General features: G+C 41.2%; 1 protein-coding gene across 1 annotated transcript in view; it reads left to right on the top strand.

Annotated features, from left to right (window-relative positions):
* Positions 1 to 18781, top strand: part of nr6a1a (nuclear receptor subfamily 6, group A, member 1a) — a 117577-nt gene that overhangs the window by 86802 nt on the left and 11994 nt on the right. Inside the window, exon 4 of the mRNA XM_028577767.1 lies at positions 16838 to 17068. Coding sequence (XP_028433568.1) covers positions 16838 to 17068 — 231 coding nt within the window. The remainder of the gene's footprint in view (positions 1 to 16837; positions 17069 to 18781) is intronic.

Genomic DNA, 18781 nt, shown 5'->3' with positions numbered 1-18781 from the left:
CAGTTACCCAACAGTGCAGATACACACACACACGGCCAAATGCATGATCCCTTGCAGACTTACGCCTGGCAGATGGGGGAGATAATGACCAAGAAACAAGCCTTACGTTAACCGTTACTTAATTACTTATTTAAAAGAATGCGTTGGCGTACAAGTTGCTGCCAAAAGTAACAGTTACTTTAACGCTTTCCAATTTAGACCACTCCACCAGGATTCCCAATGAATTCATTATTTAACTATTTAAAAGAATGACTAAATGACTGGTCATTACGTTATTTCAGCACTATTATATGAAATAAGTATGCTAAATCTATACCTTGCACCACATCATTATTCTTCCAGTATGTTTGGCTACTCGCATTACATGACCCGAAATCCTTCAAACCTCAATGTGATCAAAAGAAGTACACATTTATGACTTAAAGTTGCAGTTACAGTTAGAAATTGCCAGCATGTTTTCAGAAATACCCTTGACATTACATTTGCTGATGGAGAATAGTATTTCCCGTTGATTGAAAACCTTGTGAGTGTCCATGTTGGACCACAAGAGCACACCCACGTTTAGCTGGGAATATCTGAATGTAATGTTCATCCTTTATGGATATTGTATTGGAGGAAGAGCATCCACCTCAGCGTTTCTCTTGGCCACCATCTCATTGGCCCTCTGGTCCTTTTGCTTTCCACTCCGTTCAGTTTGTAATAGGCCTGTGCAATGACTCGCAATGTTAATCATGATTACGATACCGGCTCCTAACGATCACAAACAGATTCATCGTAAAATGGTTATTTTGCACGTCGCGTTTTGCAAGTTGACTCTTATTTTTTATTTTTTTTACGGCAAACGTATGAAGGGAAATTCCACAGATCAAGGTGTTTTCACTGTTGATTTGTACAACTCTTTTTGTAAATTCAATAATTTGTCTTTTCAAAAAGACAACGAGTAATCGTGATATCAATATTGACCAAAATAATCGTGATTGTGATTGTGATTTTTTTTTTTTTTTTTCCTTTTCATAATCGAGCAGCCCCAGCTTGTAACCAAGCAATCGGAGGAACTTTAGCTTTACCTTGTGCATTAAGTGCTTCAATTAGTTCATGTTTGTGTGTTTTGTCAGCTTAAACCTGTGTTTATGCTTAGCTGTGCACTTTGGTCCCACTCAAAAGTGCCAGAGGCATTGGTCGAGGGGAGGGCAGGCTAATTTGGGCGAGGGCTGGGAGTGCCGGCTGGGGAGTATAGTATTGTTGAACGGCAGCAAAAATAGGACTATCAGTTCCACTCAGATAACCCCTAGCTGTCATTGGACCTCAAGCCAAGCTGTGACCCCGGGGCTTGAACTCTGCGGTCATGTGACCGGGCAGTAAAGTGACCAGTGGTGTTGCTCCGCGCTGGCTGTGGTCAGAGAGGGACAGGCTGTCGATGAAAGAGGTTGCTGGGAGAGAGAGAGAGAGAGAGAGAGAGAGAACCGAGGCAGAGAAAGAACAGAGAGTCATGAGGCAATCAGGCCCAGTGGCTTTTTCTTAGCCTAAGTCCGAGCTTGAATGGGGTCCAGGCAGACTGGGAGAAGCATGAAATGGATACATGGGAAGGTAAGCCAGCAGAGAAGGCTATTGCTTTTATTTGTTTTTTTAAAAGGGGCGTACTTAAACTCACCATAATTATGTGTGCATGGGAGAAGAGAGTTGTTTGTAATTTAAGCAGAAAGAATGTAATATTCTGTTGTATACCTTCTTGTTTGTTTGATTAGGGAGGCTAGTTTCTGTTATGTTTTTATATGTCCCGTTAGTATATTGCTAGTCCGTCAAACATAGATCCATATCCAACCGGTTTCTGCAATATATTTGAGAATGATATTGCCTTGGAATTACAATAAATGGATGTAAAAAAAAAAAAAAAAAAAAGAAAACATTTTAATAAAGAACTATTGAAAAAAAAAAAAAGCCTAATTAGTTCCGGTATCTGCTGCGCTCTAGATCCTCGCTGCAGTTTGGCTAAACAGATGCTACGTTGCTTTTTAGATTTGCGCTGCATTTGATTGGATTAGGCCTTTCTGCAGAGAGTTGTTAATGATTCTCAGGCCACGGCTAATGAGCTGAAAGATATTCCAGCTTTTCACAGGGTTCCTTGTGATCAATGCCTTCAAGTGCTTTGTGTGTGTGTGTGTGTGTGTGTGTGTGTGTGTGTGTGTGTGTGTGTGTGTGTGTGTGTGTGTGTGTGTGTGTGTGTGTGTGTGTGTGTGTGTGTGTGTGTGTGTGTGTGTGTGTGTGTGTGTGTTATGACATATGGCGGTGCACCTCCATGTGTATTCATCTCTGGTATGTGCCTGTAGCTTTTGTACAGTGTTGATGTGATGCCTCTGCTGGCCAGTCACCACTTGCCCTGAATTGAGAGTACTTTCACATATTGCCATTTATTGCCCCTTTTTTGTTATGCTTCTTTTTTTATTTATTTATTTATTTTTTTACTTCCATGCTGTTCTGAGCCATGGTGTAGTTTTTTTTTTTTTTCTCCCTGAACTTTGTTGATGACCCTCAACCCAAATTGCTTTAGGCTCGTCTGTTCTTTTGTTGCTTCATTTGGTTGTTTCTATCTAAAGCGCTAGAATAAAATAACTTTCCTTTGGCAGTTTTCGCACTGCTTCCCTTCCCCAAGCACCCACCCCCGGTCCTCCCCTTGTAGTCCAGGAATTTGGAACGTGATTCCCTCTCACTCTTTTTAAGATATATAGTCCACATGGCAAAGCAAAGTGTCCTGGACTGCTCATCGCTGCCGCATGTCCTTTAGATAAGCGCTTATCTCGCACTTCGTTGGTTGTAGCGTTCACTCAAATCATTTTCGTCATAACTTCGTTAATCCTCCACGAATTCGCCGCTGGGGGAGTTTTAAAGACCATGAAAGAATTGCTGGTAGTAATGTCCTTCATTCGATTATTTTCCCCTTCAAGGACTAGCGGTGTTGCATTTGGAGGAACTGTGTTACTGTATTGGTCCCCCCTCCCCCTCGTGCTAATCCCTCTGCCAGCAGCCATGTTGGTTGTGCTCCAGCTGAGGGAGGGGTTAACTCCACACGTACTACTGCTAACACTCACCACATCGCCTTCATTCTGCAGGAAGCCCTACTGTTTTTGATATTGTTCTGTATTTTATTTTATTTTTTTGGAAAGGATGGTTTCATTCAGTTGGGGGGAGGGGGAGGAGCAGAAACAAAGCACAAAAGGCAGAGAGAGAAAGGGAGCATGAGAGGTTGTTTATGTGGATGTAGGTGCAGGAGGACAGAAGCTGTGTGAAGATCAATAGTAACCGTGGGGGGAGGTCAGGGACTCCTGTGACTCTGTAATGCACGCCTATAAATAGCCAATGACAGGGGCTGCTCATTCCAGCCGTGTGTGCACGCTTCTTCCTTTTCCTAATTTCACTGAAACGTATCCATCTCCCCGGGCCAAAGCCTTGTCAAAGCAAACACCACGCACGCACAACTCCATCATGTTGCAGATCATTGTCTGTTTAAAGGGAGTGTTATTTCAACTGCCCTTCACCCTCTCCACCTAGAAATATTATAGGTGCAGTTAAATACATATACAAAATCACACACACACACACACACACACAAACACACACACACACACATTGTTTTTCTTCTTTTTGCTTATTGTTACGGAAGGACATGTCTGCCTCAGATGATCTGCTGAGCCAAAACAAGCTCCACATTTTAGCGGTGGACTTTTTAACAGTGTTTTGGTCGGTCCTGCATGGGAAATATCAGTGGGAGTTTATCCTGCTGGCTCTAGAGGTCTCTGGGAAGTACCTCCCCCCTCTTCACACCGTTAATGTAGGAGAGACTCAACATTCATTAACCGCACTTTTTATATGAGTGTGTATCACAAAGCCCGGGCTGTAAAAGTCACCACATGGTTTATATCAGCGTGTGCTGACCCGGCATTAAAAAAAAGAGCTCAGGGCCAACCAAAAAAAAAAAGGTTCTGCTGTCTTTTTTTTATTTATTTTTTTTAAGCGGTGGTTTTAATGTTCCGCAAATAATAGGAAAGATGGAACTGGCCACAGGCTTAGACCAGTTAAGTCTAACATGCATCACTTCCAAAGTTTGTCCTCTTTCTTTGTTATTATAAAATGTTGGCATGTTATGCATTACACAAAATGTTATGGCACACGATCAATAAAAAAAAAAAGTAACCTACGAACTTTATTAACCATAGAACACTAATTGAACAGCGTTCCCATTCAAGCGTACTAAGCAGGTTTTATTCTTCCAGGATTGTTAACCTGGTTCAACACACAGAACTCCATGTACTTTTTTTCTTTTTTTTTTTAATTAACAGTAAATAACTGAAAACATATTAAGTAACATGTGATTTTTTTCTTTACTACGTTTTGAGTAAATCCAGTCTTATGTTTATAAAGTGACAGATGTAAATGGAACTGACATCAGTCAACAAACAAAAATTTTTTGATGCCAATTTCCTGTTTTCGGACGCTTTGGCCACTTTTTTGTTTCTTTATTGAAAACGACAGACCGTGTCAGAAGATGCTGCGAAAACTAGCAAACAATATTGTCAAAACCTATTGTGATTCACAAAAAAAAAAAAGAGACAAAAAAAATGTAATCTTAATCCTCCTTTGGTATTGACCGTAATGTGTCATGTAGTGAGCATCAAAAACTGTTAACTACCGAAGGTGGCATTGAATGTCGGGTCAGATTTATTGTAGTCATTACTTATGTGTTGATCAGATTGTTCCTGAGGGCTTTTAGACTTTAATTTATATCAGTGGACATCATTACACTTTCACAATTTTTTTTTCTTTTTTAGAAAATCAAATGTTTGTCACAGTAGGGTATCGGCACCCATATGGTCTTTGATTTCGAAGTAATATTGATTACAAAAAATAAAAATTTAAAAGGAGTAACTCATGTGCACATAAATGAAGGAATGTAACAAGCATCTTCACCAAAGTTGTCCACATGCAGATATACATTATTCGGAATAAAAAAAATAAGAATAAGAATCTTAGATGCAAACAAAGCTGAGACAGTGAGCCAGACTCCTACAGCCGAGGCTTTCTCCCCACATTATTCAACAAATATTAGCATAACCTTAATATGTAGCCTATCTTTGCTGTGGTTTTACTCAATGCTAATGATTTAGCCTCTAAGCCTGGGTGTATATTATCAAGACTGCAATGTCAACAGGTCGCCATTGTCTCGTTAACGAGCCTGATCTGCAACTCCATGAATGTTGCATGTAAGATTAGCATCACAGTGTGGGCTGCCAGGAATGCTGCATCTGAGTCGGATGCTTTTAACCCCTGACAATGTGTTAGATGTGGTGTCCATGCACATACCAGTCAAGTATGGGGGAAGGGGGGGGGAGGAGGAGGAGGCGGGTGCTCCCCTCATTCACCCCTAGGTAGGAGAGATAAGTTAGATAGGAGGAGGAGGAGAAGAAGAGATATGAGGAAGGGAAAGGGGGGAAGAAGAAAGGAAGGGAGGGAGGGTGCCAGCAGCGGAAAAATACTGCAGATTCCTCCAACCCCCGCTCCCTGTCTCAGCTGGGCATGATTGTGACGGAAAGCCCGAGACAAAACCTGAAGAGAAAACCCCTTCAGCAGCAGGCCTTGTTGCTCTTGTCAGCCACTCAAAGGGCTGCTTTACACTATCCGGCAGCCTTTTGTGTGCGTCGGGTGTGGACAATAGGGAGATTTGGCCCATGATACATCTCTGTTCTCAGCATGATGCAGCTCACAGAGGGTCAAAGAGATGGGGGAAACCTGGGCACTTTCCACATAGGAGATCATGGAAGGAAAAAAAAAGTCTTGGGTCAGCACGCGACTGATTTCAGCCTCAAAGCATGCTGCGCTTGTACATTCATGCCCTTTGTGTGAAAAGACTATTTCTTATAGTTCTACATGGCAATGCGCATCTCACTCGATCAGCTGGGTTACAGTGAACATTGTTGGGAGCAGTGGGAAACAGGAGCGCTGTTCGTCTTTGCCAATGACAGGGGGGTTAAAATGCGTGACTTGCATTTCCTGGTTTGTTTGGAATTTCGAAATTAAACCCAGGCTGACCCCCTGGGAAACAATGCAGCCTTTAATGGGCCTGTGTGTGTGTGTGTGTGTGTGTGTGTGTGTGTGTGTGTGTGTGTGTGTGTGTGTGTGTGTGTGTGTGTGTGTGTGTGTGTGTGTGTGTGTGTGTGTGTGTGTGTGTGTGTGTGTGTGTGTGTGTGTGTGTGACACAGGGCATTGGGGGATTTCTGCACCCAAGCTAGAGAGAGAAATTGGGTGGAGGTCAAGATGAAGCACTGCTTTTATAAGTCTTTACCTTCACCGCAAGTCATCGTCCGGTTTCATTTTATGGCCTCTCGATGAATTCACAGGCTAATTATTTCCTTTAGAAGTTATTTGAACACAAAACAGCCTTTCTGCGAGTGAGTAAGATTGCACCAAAATTGCAGAATGTTCCAATCTCATTCAGAATTCGCATTTGATTGAGGGAGCAGTTTGGCCAACTGCAACTATTTAGCCGTAACCTCCTGAATTTAGCAGCAATCCAAGTCCTAACAACGTGAGATTCTTTGCAAATCAACCTTAAGTGCTTACAGACTTCACTAGCATGTAGGACACGTAAGCAGGATCCACCATCAACTCTGTATAATCCATTTCCAGTGTTAAAAATAATAAATACATTAAATGGGTACTTCAGCAATATAGTTGTGCGTTTCTGTAAAGTTGGAGGATTTACAGACAGCAGATGGGGAAATGGAAGCAGCAGAGGCTTAGCCTACATCCACACTGCTGAGTTTTTTTTTTTTTTTTGTATTTTAAACCGGCAACCTGACACTGTCACTCTGCGATGGCCAATCATGTCACTGGCGATCAGACTTGTCGGTGTGTTTTTGAGGCGGTGTGAGAGCGCTGTACAGTAAACGGGAAACATTCCTGCCTCGATCGCTGCCTCAGGAAAGATTTCAAACCCTGAACCCACCAGGGGTTAGCGTAACCGCGCACTGTTTCCTGCAACAACCAAGCATAGTCCCTCCGTCACTTTTTTCTCTCTCTTTCTCCGTGAAATGAAGCTGCCTTCGCGTGCGGTCGGAAATGTCCAGATCTATAAGCGATCTGACGGAAAACCAACAAAAATGAAGTTAACTTGTGCTGCATTAGGGCGTTTAACACCACAACAGGACGTCACACAAATGGGCCATTTGGTGACACCCCCACACACCGCCGCACAGCCCTGTGAAGAATCGCCGGTTCACTTTCTGTGGTCTAAACGCGGCCTTAAGCTTAAAAAAAACTCCCACTGCGTCCTACATTTCCCACAGTGCAACTAGTAGCATCCTTTTGTTAGACCCTTCCTGCCTGGTAACCGCCCACGTTTTTCAAATTCCACATCCCCAGTTTGCAACACAGGCTCAGCTCCAGCGTGTATTCTCCAAGCCCAAGCTGAGATAACCCTGGTGATGTTATCGTGCAAGACATCATCATTGTTATTTCCTCGGACTTAAAGCCCCTCTACAGCCACAGAAGACATTAGACATTTGTTTTCACAGGCTGAGTAGTTACTCCTCATTACTAGTACACATGTAAAGCCTCTGCTGCCTCCATCTATCAGTTAGATGGGTAATAACCTTCTAGTAAAGCACCATGTAACCCCTTGTACTGATGAGTAACGTTTTTATAGTAGATCAGATATGACATATGAAATGGTTTACACGGCCCACCACCCAGTTGGTTGTAAAGGGGTCAGTTCAGCCATATATTCCTTAAGTAGTCCAAGTTGTATCCAGCAATGCATCTAGTTTAGGTTCATTTGTCCCATGTTTTCAGAGGTCTGTCTTAGACTTAGACTTTGTTCTAAGATGTCTGCTGCCACTACAACAGAGATGAACTGAATTTCATTGATGATGCCCATAGACGAAACCAAAAAAATACATTCAAAAACAGCTATGCGTCTAAAACAATGCTCCAGTTAGTCAAGTGGAACTACGGTTTGCGAGGTGTTCTGGGGACTTTCTATAGTAACTGGTACGTTGTTTCTGGGGAACAAAAGTTGCAGTTGGGTGTCATTTTTCAATTCCTTAAGCACCAAAATTAAAACAAAATATCTTTCCTTCCATTTTTTTTTTTACAGTGAAGTATTAGTACTTTTACTGAAGTTAAGGATCTGAATACTTCTTCCACCACTGGTTACATATTAACTATTTTACCAGACAAACTCTGGGTCAAACGTGCTGCAGACGCAACCTTTACTAAGTGAAACCCCTCAGAGCAAATGTCATGAATATTTAACTGTCATCTACAGGCAGGAGGAGGAGGAGTCATAGGACGTGACAATGTGAGATCAAGTGTGTTGAAGGTGTGAATCAGCCCGTTTTATATGGTGGCCATGCACTTGAAAGACAGGGTGATAGATTTGGCAAATAAGCCCGAGTGAAGGCAACTAATAGCCTATTGTGTTTTTGCCTCAATGAAGGAAGTCGGGCGTTTTCACATAGGGTGGCCAGTGAAATATATGGTTTTAATGTGTTCTCTGAATGAGCACATGGGCTGACAAATGGCTGGCTGGGGAGCTGATCTTCCTCATGTTTTATGATGCCAGGGTCTTCATATGGCTTAATGCTTAGCTTTACTTACAGTAACGTGTGCAGAGGTGATCGCTGTACAGCAAAAGCAGGGTTTTTTTTTTTAGCTGAAAGTGTTTGAGGAGGGTGGTGAGATTGTCGAGTCTGCCTTCTCTGCTTCATTTTGAAGCAGCTGAAAAGCTCTTTTATTGAGACTTTAGCTGAATCCGTGCTAAACTGCCGCTCAACTCTTGTGCTCTGTGTTACCATGCCTGAAGTTCATTCAGAGCTAAAACTTAACAGAAAAAAAAAAAAAAAAAAAAAAAAGGACTTGGATTATCTCGAAAATGCATTGCCTTATGAATTAAAACAAGGAAAAGCTGTCAGGCATGTTTCTGGAGCATGTTGGATCACTTTCTACTTTTATAACTCATTTTAAAGCAGAGTTTTCTTCTTGAGAATAACCCAAGAAGACGAGAGTCTGATCTGTCGATACAGTGTATTGCCGTCTACTGTTAATATTCATGTAACTTCTCATACCTGCTGTTTGTGATAGTTCTCCATGGGCAGAACAGTAGTTGGTAAAGGGGGTCAATTTAGTGAATATTGTCACACATAAAGAAGCAGTTACAGACTAGATATCATTATTGAAGTTGGTGTTCCTCTGTATTCATTTTGAAGAGTCTTCTGTCTTTCAGTTTTTAGAGAGATTACAGAACTCTTAATCCTTAAAGTCCACACACTTGTGATCTTGTAAGTAAAACAACTCTTTTGATTTAGGTACAATATAGGCATTATTTAGAGAGCAGAAACAATTAATAGATTAATCAGCCAATATTCTGATTTATTTATTCATTATTATTTCTATTCTGATGATATTATAAGAAAAAGCCAAACCTCCCCTATGGTGCCTTCTTAAATGAAAGGAAGTGCTGCTTTTCTTTGTCTTATACGATTGTAGAAATGAATATATTTAAGTCTTTGACTGTTGATTGGACAAAACAAAGTTTTTATAAAATCATAATGGCCATCTTTCACTTTTTTTCTGCCATTTTTCAGACGAAACAATCAGGGTGCAAAATTAACTTTTTTGGCCACACGCCAAATGGTTAGTGAATGTTCACATTTCACCAGCCACTCAATAGTTTAACTTTGATTGACGGAAATCTACCAAACATTTGCATAATTTACCGGCATTTGGCTAGTGGGTGATGATTATTTGCAAACAATTCCTCAAGAAAATAATCGATGAAGAAACTAATCGTTAGTTGTGTTCCTGATTATATCCTGTATTCTTACTTTTTGTAATGATAGAACAGTGTTAAATCATCTCTATAGAGCGAAAGGTCACACTGTGTGCCTCAGCAAGGGTATTTCTGAGACTGGTTGAGCTTCCTCTCAGAGTCGCCTTAACCTCTGTGCTGTATAGAGTTAATCACCAAAATAGTTAAATTCTAATCCCAGGATGGGCTCACTGTGTGACGCCCCATTGTCTCTGTACAGTGTGGCAGCCCCTGTAGGCTTCTGCAGGCAGCACTTTTAAAACCTTGCACCATTTAAATGGTAATCTGTCCCTGGGCTTTAGAAGTCCTCAATTCACCATTCATTATCTGGGAGAGGCTTTATGCCATATACACCCCCCACCTCCTTCTAATTACCTTTAGTACATGAACCCTGCAGCCCCGCTTATGAAACCCCCTCTCTCTCTCTCTGGGAGGCTTAGCTCTTAGCTCAGTCACATGCCTCTGGTGAGCTGGCCCTTTAAATGATCTACACACAGAAAACTCTAATCCTGCTCATTTGAATATTAAGATATGGTGTCACTTTGGCCTGTTTGTCAAAACATTGTGCCTTTTAATCAGTGATGGGTGACTAGGTCAACCATTGACGATGGTCCCAATATCAGGTTTCTTGTACTATGAGGTCAACGGTATCATCGTGTGTGTTTGTGGGACTCTTCAGCGGCTTCATCTTAGGGCTGGGCAATATATCAATGTTATATCGACATCGATATATGAGGCTAAATATCGTCTTAAATGTTGGATATTGTGATATGACACAAGTGTTGTCTTTTCCTGGTTTGAAAGGCTGCATTACAGTTAAGTGAACTTACCAGACTTACTAGCTGTTTAACTATTTGCCTTTACCCACTAAGTCATTGTATCCACATTATTGGTGATTATTTATCAGAACTCTCATTGTGTTAATATTTTGTAAAATAAAACTCCAATTGTCAACCCTAAAATATCGCAACAATATCGAAATGAATGTATTTCATCAAAACATTGTGATATTTGATTTCCTCCACTCTTTTAAATGATCATATATATTTTCTAATAATAATAATAGTTAACAGTATATAACTTGTATGTAATGTAGTCTTGCATTCCCAGACCTTTCTCCACAGTGCTGTGGAGGATGGTCTGGCTAGTCCATAGAGCATTCTGGGATGGGGGAAAAACGTGCTCTGGTTTACTGGCATTTCTTTAAACCAATCACAATTGTCTCGGGTGGTGCTAAGCAGGGGTGCCTCTGCAAAATAGCCTCAGGAAAGGAACTTGTTTTGGCGGTACATGTGTACGTTCAAAGGTTGTTTTAGTCGTGCAACAGAAAACTCAGACTGGACAGATAGTCTAGCTAGCTGTCTGGATTTACCCTGCAGAGATCTGAGGAGCAGTTAACCATAGTCCTCAGAAATCAACCGGAGTTTAGAATTCCAACACAAAGAAAACCGAAGGTAACGGACACATGGCCGAAATGAGTTTCAACCATTGGAATTTCAGCAGCACCGGAGCAATCCCGGAAGTGGAACGTCGTGGATATAGACTACATAAAATGTGATCCAAAAGCAGCATGTCTATTTCAGTCCACGATCTGGACTAATGGAGATTTTGAATGATAGCAGTATGTGATTCTTTGCCTATCTTCTGTGTGAATAATGCCTTAGCAGTACTGTAGTGTGACCGAAGCTTAAACTAAATGATTGGAGTCAGTCAGTAGGAAAGAGATTTAAACCTGTCAGTACAGTCGGGGGTTTCAATCCCCAGCTTGTCTGCCTCCATTATTGACTTCCAATCACAGAGTCCCATTGGAGGGTAAAGGTCCCCGTCTGTGTGCGGGGCAGTTTGTTGCATTACACAAGACTTACATTAATCAGATGTCCAGGTTAATTTCAGGCTCAGCAGCCAGCATTAACCTGCTGGACGGCAGCCCTCAGACCTGTTATGTCTACTTCATTCTCTCTACTCATGAGCAAGCTCTCTCTGAAAGCAAAAACATGCTGCTCTTCACATGCATTCTTGTGTTTTATCATGGCCACATTCTTTCTTTAGTAGAGCATTAAAGCGCTTTACATCCACCATCCAGTGGTCCTGCAGGAGGCTTTTATCTCCGGCTCAAACACACACAAAAAAACCCTGAGCTCTAAGTGTACCCAAGAAGAGAAGAATCGCAAGCTTAAACGTTACATAATTCTACTTACTATGCAACAAAAGGTTTGACAGTTTACAAGCTATGCAGTAAGAGTTGGCTTGCTCCCCTGAAGTATCAAAATTGAAATGAGTCTGTAATTACAATAATTACAAAAATAATTACATAAAATAAGTGAAATGATCTGTCTTGTTTTTTCATCGCTAGGAAACAATACTGGGCTAAGTGACTAATTAAAATAAAGAAAATCCAAATTTTGCAGAATTTGTAGCAGTTTGTATGTCATATTAGTGTCTCATATCTTTCCATAGTTGGTAGTTTATTGATAAGAAGCTTTGGTTCCACGTTGTATTATTTTAATTTTGCTCATGCGATGTCCCCTGCCCCGCAAATATCCAGAGTCACTGAATCCATTCACGCCTATAGGGTGTAATAATTATAGTAATTATGCATGTCTGATATTATTTCGAATAGAAAAAAATCTCCCGTACCCCCTGAAGTACTCCAAAGTACGCATATCCCAATTATAGAAACACTAACACACTGGTCGGATTGTCCGAGGTCAAAGTCGAAAAAAAACGACTTTCAACAGTAGTGAAAGCTGTGGTAACATACAGTTATAAGCACTTCTGTCTTATTTGTGTCTCACTAAATCAGCCGTACACTCAGTGCTGTCCATCTTCTATGCGTGGATGTGTTGTTAAGCAGTTTGTACGCACAAAAAAACAAAACAAGCGTAATGCATTGCTAACAATGGCTAACCTGGCTAGAGCTAGCGAAAGCGATGAAAAATCCGACTTGTGCGTGGAACGCATTCGACTCGGGCGCGACATCATTCCCAGCATCGGCTTCCGAGTTGCGTGGTAAATGGAACGCACTATGACCAATCTGGTCCTGATATGTTGGATCCCTAACCTGACTCCGCCAGATGGATTGCTTCGCATTTGCTCGGCATATCCATCTTGGAACTTTCCGTTGGAGAACTTTTGGGAAGGGGCGGAACACTGGTTATTTGATTGGATGAACCATCTGTCTATCACCTATGTTGGTGATAGACGGGCCAAATCAACCAATCAGATCCACAAAGCGTATGAAAATACAACCACAAGCCCGCCCCTGCTGCTGCAGGCAAAGCATAGCTCGTAAGCTCAGCATGCAAGCAACATGTCGGTAAAAGATATTTGCCGTTTGTGTAACGAGAATTTAGGAATAAAAGTCACCATTTCAGGTTCCCGGACCATATTCCAAAAGAAGGATCCAAGAGAAAAATAACTGGCTGATAATACTGGTTAGCTGATTGGATAAACCATCGGTCTATCACCACCTAACCCACCTCAAAACCAACGCTGATTGGCCCGGTCGTTTGGCTAACGGCTCCAAATTTTCTCTGCCTCAAGATGCCAGACTGATCTGCGAGTGGAAAACTGGAGCTCGCGAGATCAGGACGGTCTCACAAGGCTATTGGATCCCAGCAAAGCCTGCAGATCAGTAGAAGGCCACATTCCTGCTGCAGCTAGTATCTGTTCTCTGTAACCATGGAGTCCAACCCATCTGCTCTCTGCGGCTGTTAGCAGCAGGTGTGTGTGTGCGCGTGTGCGTGATAAAAGCTTAAGACCGTGGACAGCAGAGAATATGTGCTCCGACTTAATTCTCTGCTTCCTCCGTGAGTTTGATTATGTGCGTTATGTAGCCTGGAGGTAGATGGGGGGATTAAGAGCAGATTTTCCAACCACTCTCTCAGTTTGCTGTCTTAACAGTTTGAGAGCACCTTCATGATTAGTAAAAGTAGCTTCACGAAGAAGGTACTCAGTAATGCCCATGGCTCTTTGATCCTCTCCCCACCCTGTCACATATCTATGGTCTCCCATACATCCAAAACGTCATTTTGAATCACTTTCTAAGACTTTGGCCCATTTCTTTTCTTGCCGTCTTAATGTCTCATTCTTCATGGTCAGCAAGCTGCCAGCCATGCAGCCTTTATAAACCATCATCACACCACAAGTTTAATTCCTACTATTATTTTGTAATGTACTTTGTTCAGGACATCTTTGTCCACACGGTGTGAGCCCTCACTTCCTCCTACCTCAAGCACCTAAATATCCCATTGCATGTTCCAAATGACATCCCTCATTCATTCATGTACTCTTTTAGGAAGCTAATGATTGAGAGAGCGCCTGTGTGGATCATCCAGGCCGAGATTGGCTTGGCATGGGCCGGTCCTGAAAATTAGCCACCAATTGTAAGTAGGGCTGGGTATCGTTCAAAACTTGTCAATAACGTTAGCGATACCAAGACTGAGACTTCGATACCGGTTCCTAAACAATACTTCTTTTTTTTTTTTTTTTTTTGTTAAATATCAATATTATTAAACAACAAATAATTGCAACATTACGGCACAAATCTTTTTATTTATGTTTCAGCTCCTACTACGTGAGGCCGTCTCTTTGTAACGTAGAGTTTTTCCTGCGTGTCTCTACGACGTGTGACATTTGACAGCCAATCAGACATTATTAGATCTTGGTAGAAGAATGCTGCATGGTTATTGGCTCACTGACGCTGATGAGATTTACTTCTTAGGTATTGAAATTGAGTATTGAATCACGAGTTGAGTGACTTGATACTTAAAGGGTAACTACCGTTTTTTCCAGCCTATTTCCCTGTTTTTGTGTCCAAGTGACTGATGGGAACAACAATCTTTGACATTGGTCCAGCATTAAGCGAGATGGCGAAGGCTCAGATTAATATTCTAAGTGTCTGCCAACATTATGGAAAGGATCCATACAGAGATAGACCTTTAAAACCTCTTTGAGACCTTTCTGTTTAACCAGAAACAGGTCTGAAGTCGCTAGCGCTAAACCCACCAGACTCCATTTAAAAAAGCTATTTTAGCGTGTATAGAGCCAACATATTTTTCACATGTAAATCGGTAAACTATGTTGTAATTGTAACGTTTTCTACTTTTAAATACATTTTCTATTGATCAATACATTGAAGTTGAATAGCAGTGTAACAGACTGTAGATGATCTCCCTCCCCCTATAAACATAAATAGGTTTGGACTTTTTTTTTTGTTATAAAAGAGAAATTATAGGCTACCGAAAATCACAGAATTCCAGGTAACGGTACTAAGGTTGACCCGGAGAACTGAGTACTCAACTTGAATGTGTGTTGCTTAACCCTCGTGTTGTCTTCCCGTCAACCATGCAACTTCAGATTTAAAATTCAAACTGTGAGACACTTTTGTCACTGGTTCCCAGTGTTCACCCTGTTTTGTTTTTTTTTACCACTTTTTTTAACCTTTTTCGTTTTGTCACTTTTCCTAAAGTTTTTTTGTCACTTTTTCCCGATGTCTTTGTTGATTTATTTACTTTTTTTTCTGCACTTTTGACGTTTAGTTTTTTCCCCCCTGACTTTTTTTCCACCGTTCTCTTATCAATTCTTTTCTTCATATGCTATAACAGTGAATAAAACACCCAAATCCAATGGAAGTAGTGAAGTGATCATTTATTTGACTTGTGAAGAGCGCTGTACCGAACCATCCACGTTATTTCTTTTGACAATTTGGTTGAAAGAAAGCCACATTTCTGATATAGCAGCTTTTTGAAAATAAGTCAGATTGGACCCGAGGACAACAGGAGGGTTAAAAGTTACAAGTTAGTTGATTGATTAACTGTTTTTGTTTTCGCCACTCGTTCCGGACCCCTGAACTTAAAAAAAAAACAACCAATTCCGACGCGGACCTTTTGAGTGATACGTTTGAGAACCGCTGCTTGAGGAGTTAGATGGATAAACTGATATTAAAACTCAACAAATTGTCAGTCACCGATTTGAGTTGACTGACGTACAACATTTCAGACAGAGTGCTGTGGCTCAAAGCTCTTCAGCAGGAAGAGGCCGTTTCATGTGATACTGCCGTTGTCAGAAGAAGAGAAAGGAGAGACTGTAAACAAATCAGCCGTGTTGTTTTTAGCTCTCGCTGCCTCCTCTCATCAGAGCTGCTGAATAAAACATCCTCGAGACGTCTCCGCTGCCTGTCCCGCTGCCTGTTACACCTTCCACTTTCACAAAATAAGAGTTATAGGGCTTAAGAATCCTTTTGGATTAGCCAGAGCCTGGCTAGTGCTTAAGCCCCAACGCCCCCATGGTCTCAATTAAAAACTTGTGCCTCCAGCGAGGTTCTTGCACCTACTTTTTTTTCTTGTTTTTCTGTAGTATTAAGAGGTGGGTGGAAGTGGTTCTAAATAGATTAATCGTTTTCAAATCGGAATCGAGATTTGAAAGAAAGCGATCAGCTCATCGCGAAGGCTGGCGATTGTGCAATGTTTAGTTGACCTGTTTGGTGTAACATTTGGTTGAACATATTTCATTCCTCCTTTTTTTATTTTAGGGTTCAAGTGCTGGAATAATGTTGCATATCACAGATTGTGTACAGCAGATATTGTTAGTTTGTCCAAGACAAAATTCCTTCGGGATTAAAGTCTTTTTCATCTTATTTACAGTGGATATTTCATTAATTTTTTTATTACTTTATCTAACATGATCATATAAAGTGCACTATGTAGATGCTGCTAATAAAGCTGTAGTGTGTAACTTTTTGGGTTGTGTCATTATACTTATATGTGTTCTCGTTTTATGTATATGCGTTGTCTTGTTTGTAGCGTATCTATTTTTTTAAGCCATCAACCTGCTAGGGCCTGCAAATGAAATATTGGCCCGCGTGGCTAAATCTGGCACATTTACATGTTGGACACTGTGCCCATGTTGATAAATGTGAGTTCAGCCCTAGTTCTAAATGCCTCCCTTTTTCCTTTTTCTGTTCTGTCCCTTTAACAGATGATCCAGCGGACCAGCGAACTTGCCTTATCTGTGGAGATCGCGCCACGGGCCTGCACTATGGCATCATCTCCTGCGAGGGCTGCAAGGGCTTCTTCAAGCGCAGCATCTGCAACAAGCGCGTGTACCGCTGCAGCCGCGACAAGAACTGCGAGATGTCGCGCAAGCAGCGCAACCGCTGCCAGTACTGCCGCCTGCTCAAGTGTCTGCAAATGGGGATGAACCGCAAAGGTAACGCGTGGACACATCACAGGGACATTGTTTCCATTTTTCACAGGTGTCAAACCTCAACTTCACTAAGTTTCATGTTTCAAGTTTATTGTCATTAGAGATGGTCCGATAACCATCATAAAACGCTGGTATCGGTATCGGGAAGTACTGGAGTTTATGCACCGATCCGATACCGCATAATAAAGTCCTAAAGACAATCTACGTTAAAGTAGTTTTATTTCTGTTCTTTTTCCATTATAACTATAAAAGAAAGTTCTGTGGCATTCCTTGTTTGCGTTTGTTCATGTTTCACAAAGAGTTTAACGCAAGATACGCAAGTTCAGGTATCGGAATCGGTATCGGGAAGCAAAAAATGGTATCGGACAATCTCTAGTTGTCATGTGCATTTAAAATGACAAAGTACAGAGATAATGAAATGTGTTTTGCCATGGCCCTCTCTTCTCATAAAAACACTATAAATATGATTTTAAATATAATGAAATGACCTGAATAAGTAGTACAATCTTAATATGTTGTAGCAACCTAAAAACTATTGCAGCCATCAGGGCCACACTGGAAAAAGGCAATCACATTGGATTGGATTAGATAGACTTTATTGATCCCAAATTGGGAATTTCCAGCGCTACAGCAGCAAAATATAAGACACACAGCACACATACAGAATATACAAGAAATAATAAATAGGATAGAACCCAAGAACAACTATTCAAAAATAAATAAAATAATAATACAAAGGAAAGAATGTACACAGGCATAGACAAGTGGCGAATAGAAACGTACAAACCTACTTAAATAGTATTAATACAGATATAAGTATAACCTATGTTGGTAGGACCTTTTTCACAGCAGACATTTGGACTTGTCATAGTAGGAAAAGCACAGTTGAAATTGATAACCTTGACGATGGCTCAGTTCCATCAAGTGTCCCAGTAAGCTATTTCAGTGAGTCAGCATGCACAATACTGGGGCCTCTCCTAAGTGGAACGCAGCCATCATTAATGGTTTAATACCAGGACCTATCCTAAGTGGAATGCAGCCATCATTAATTGTGCTTTTCCTACTACGACATGTGAAAAAAGGTCTGATCACGATAAAGTTTCTGATCTCTTTGGAGTTGTTTACTGATCTGGCCCACTTGAGTTCAAATTGGGGGGATGTGGCCCATGAACTTCAATAAGTTTGACACCCCTGGATTTACATCATTCTGTTCAGTAACCCCTAAACTTAAAACTAAGCTAAATCAGCAAATATTTTTAGTTATGAAAACCCAAAAAACGTGGCACATGCCAAGAGGGATTTATCTGCTGCTAACTTCCTGGAAGGAAGCCACCTGCACCCTAACCACGGGACTTTGTTTGGCCTAACCCAAGGGAACACTAGAGACAGCTCACTCCGGTTAGTTAAGTGCAACGCTGCCTCCCAGTGGGCGATAATCGTAAATGAGCCTGCAGTTCTCCTTCAGCCTGATAGCCTCATTTGATATGATTCATCCTCTAAATACTGTGATTAAACTTGTGTTGACACGTGAAATGATTTCCCTTAACTTTTAGCAAACTGTTCCCAGGAAACAGGGGAAAAAAATAATTAAAAAAACATCTTTGCCTGCCAACAGAAACAAGAAAAAGTTCTGTTTTGAAAAAAAAACAAATCCCCACGAGGAAAATAAAGGATGTGGAGTGTAATTAGTTTCAGCCACCGGGTGGTGCTCTGATA

The sequence above is a fragment of the Perca flavescens genome, chromosome 5 (assembly GCF_004354835.1).
Source record: "Perca flavescens isolate YP-PL-M2 chromosome 5, PFLA_1.0, whole genome shotgun sequence".
NCBI classification, from domain to species: domain Eukaryota; kingdom Metazoa; phylum Chordata; class Actinopteri; order Perciformes; family Percidae; genus Perca; species Perca flavescens.
This window is presented reverse-complemented; position numbering and strand designations above follow the sequence as displayed.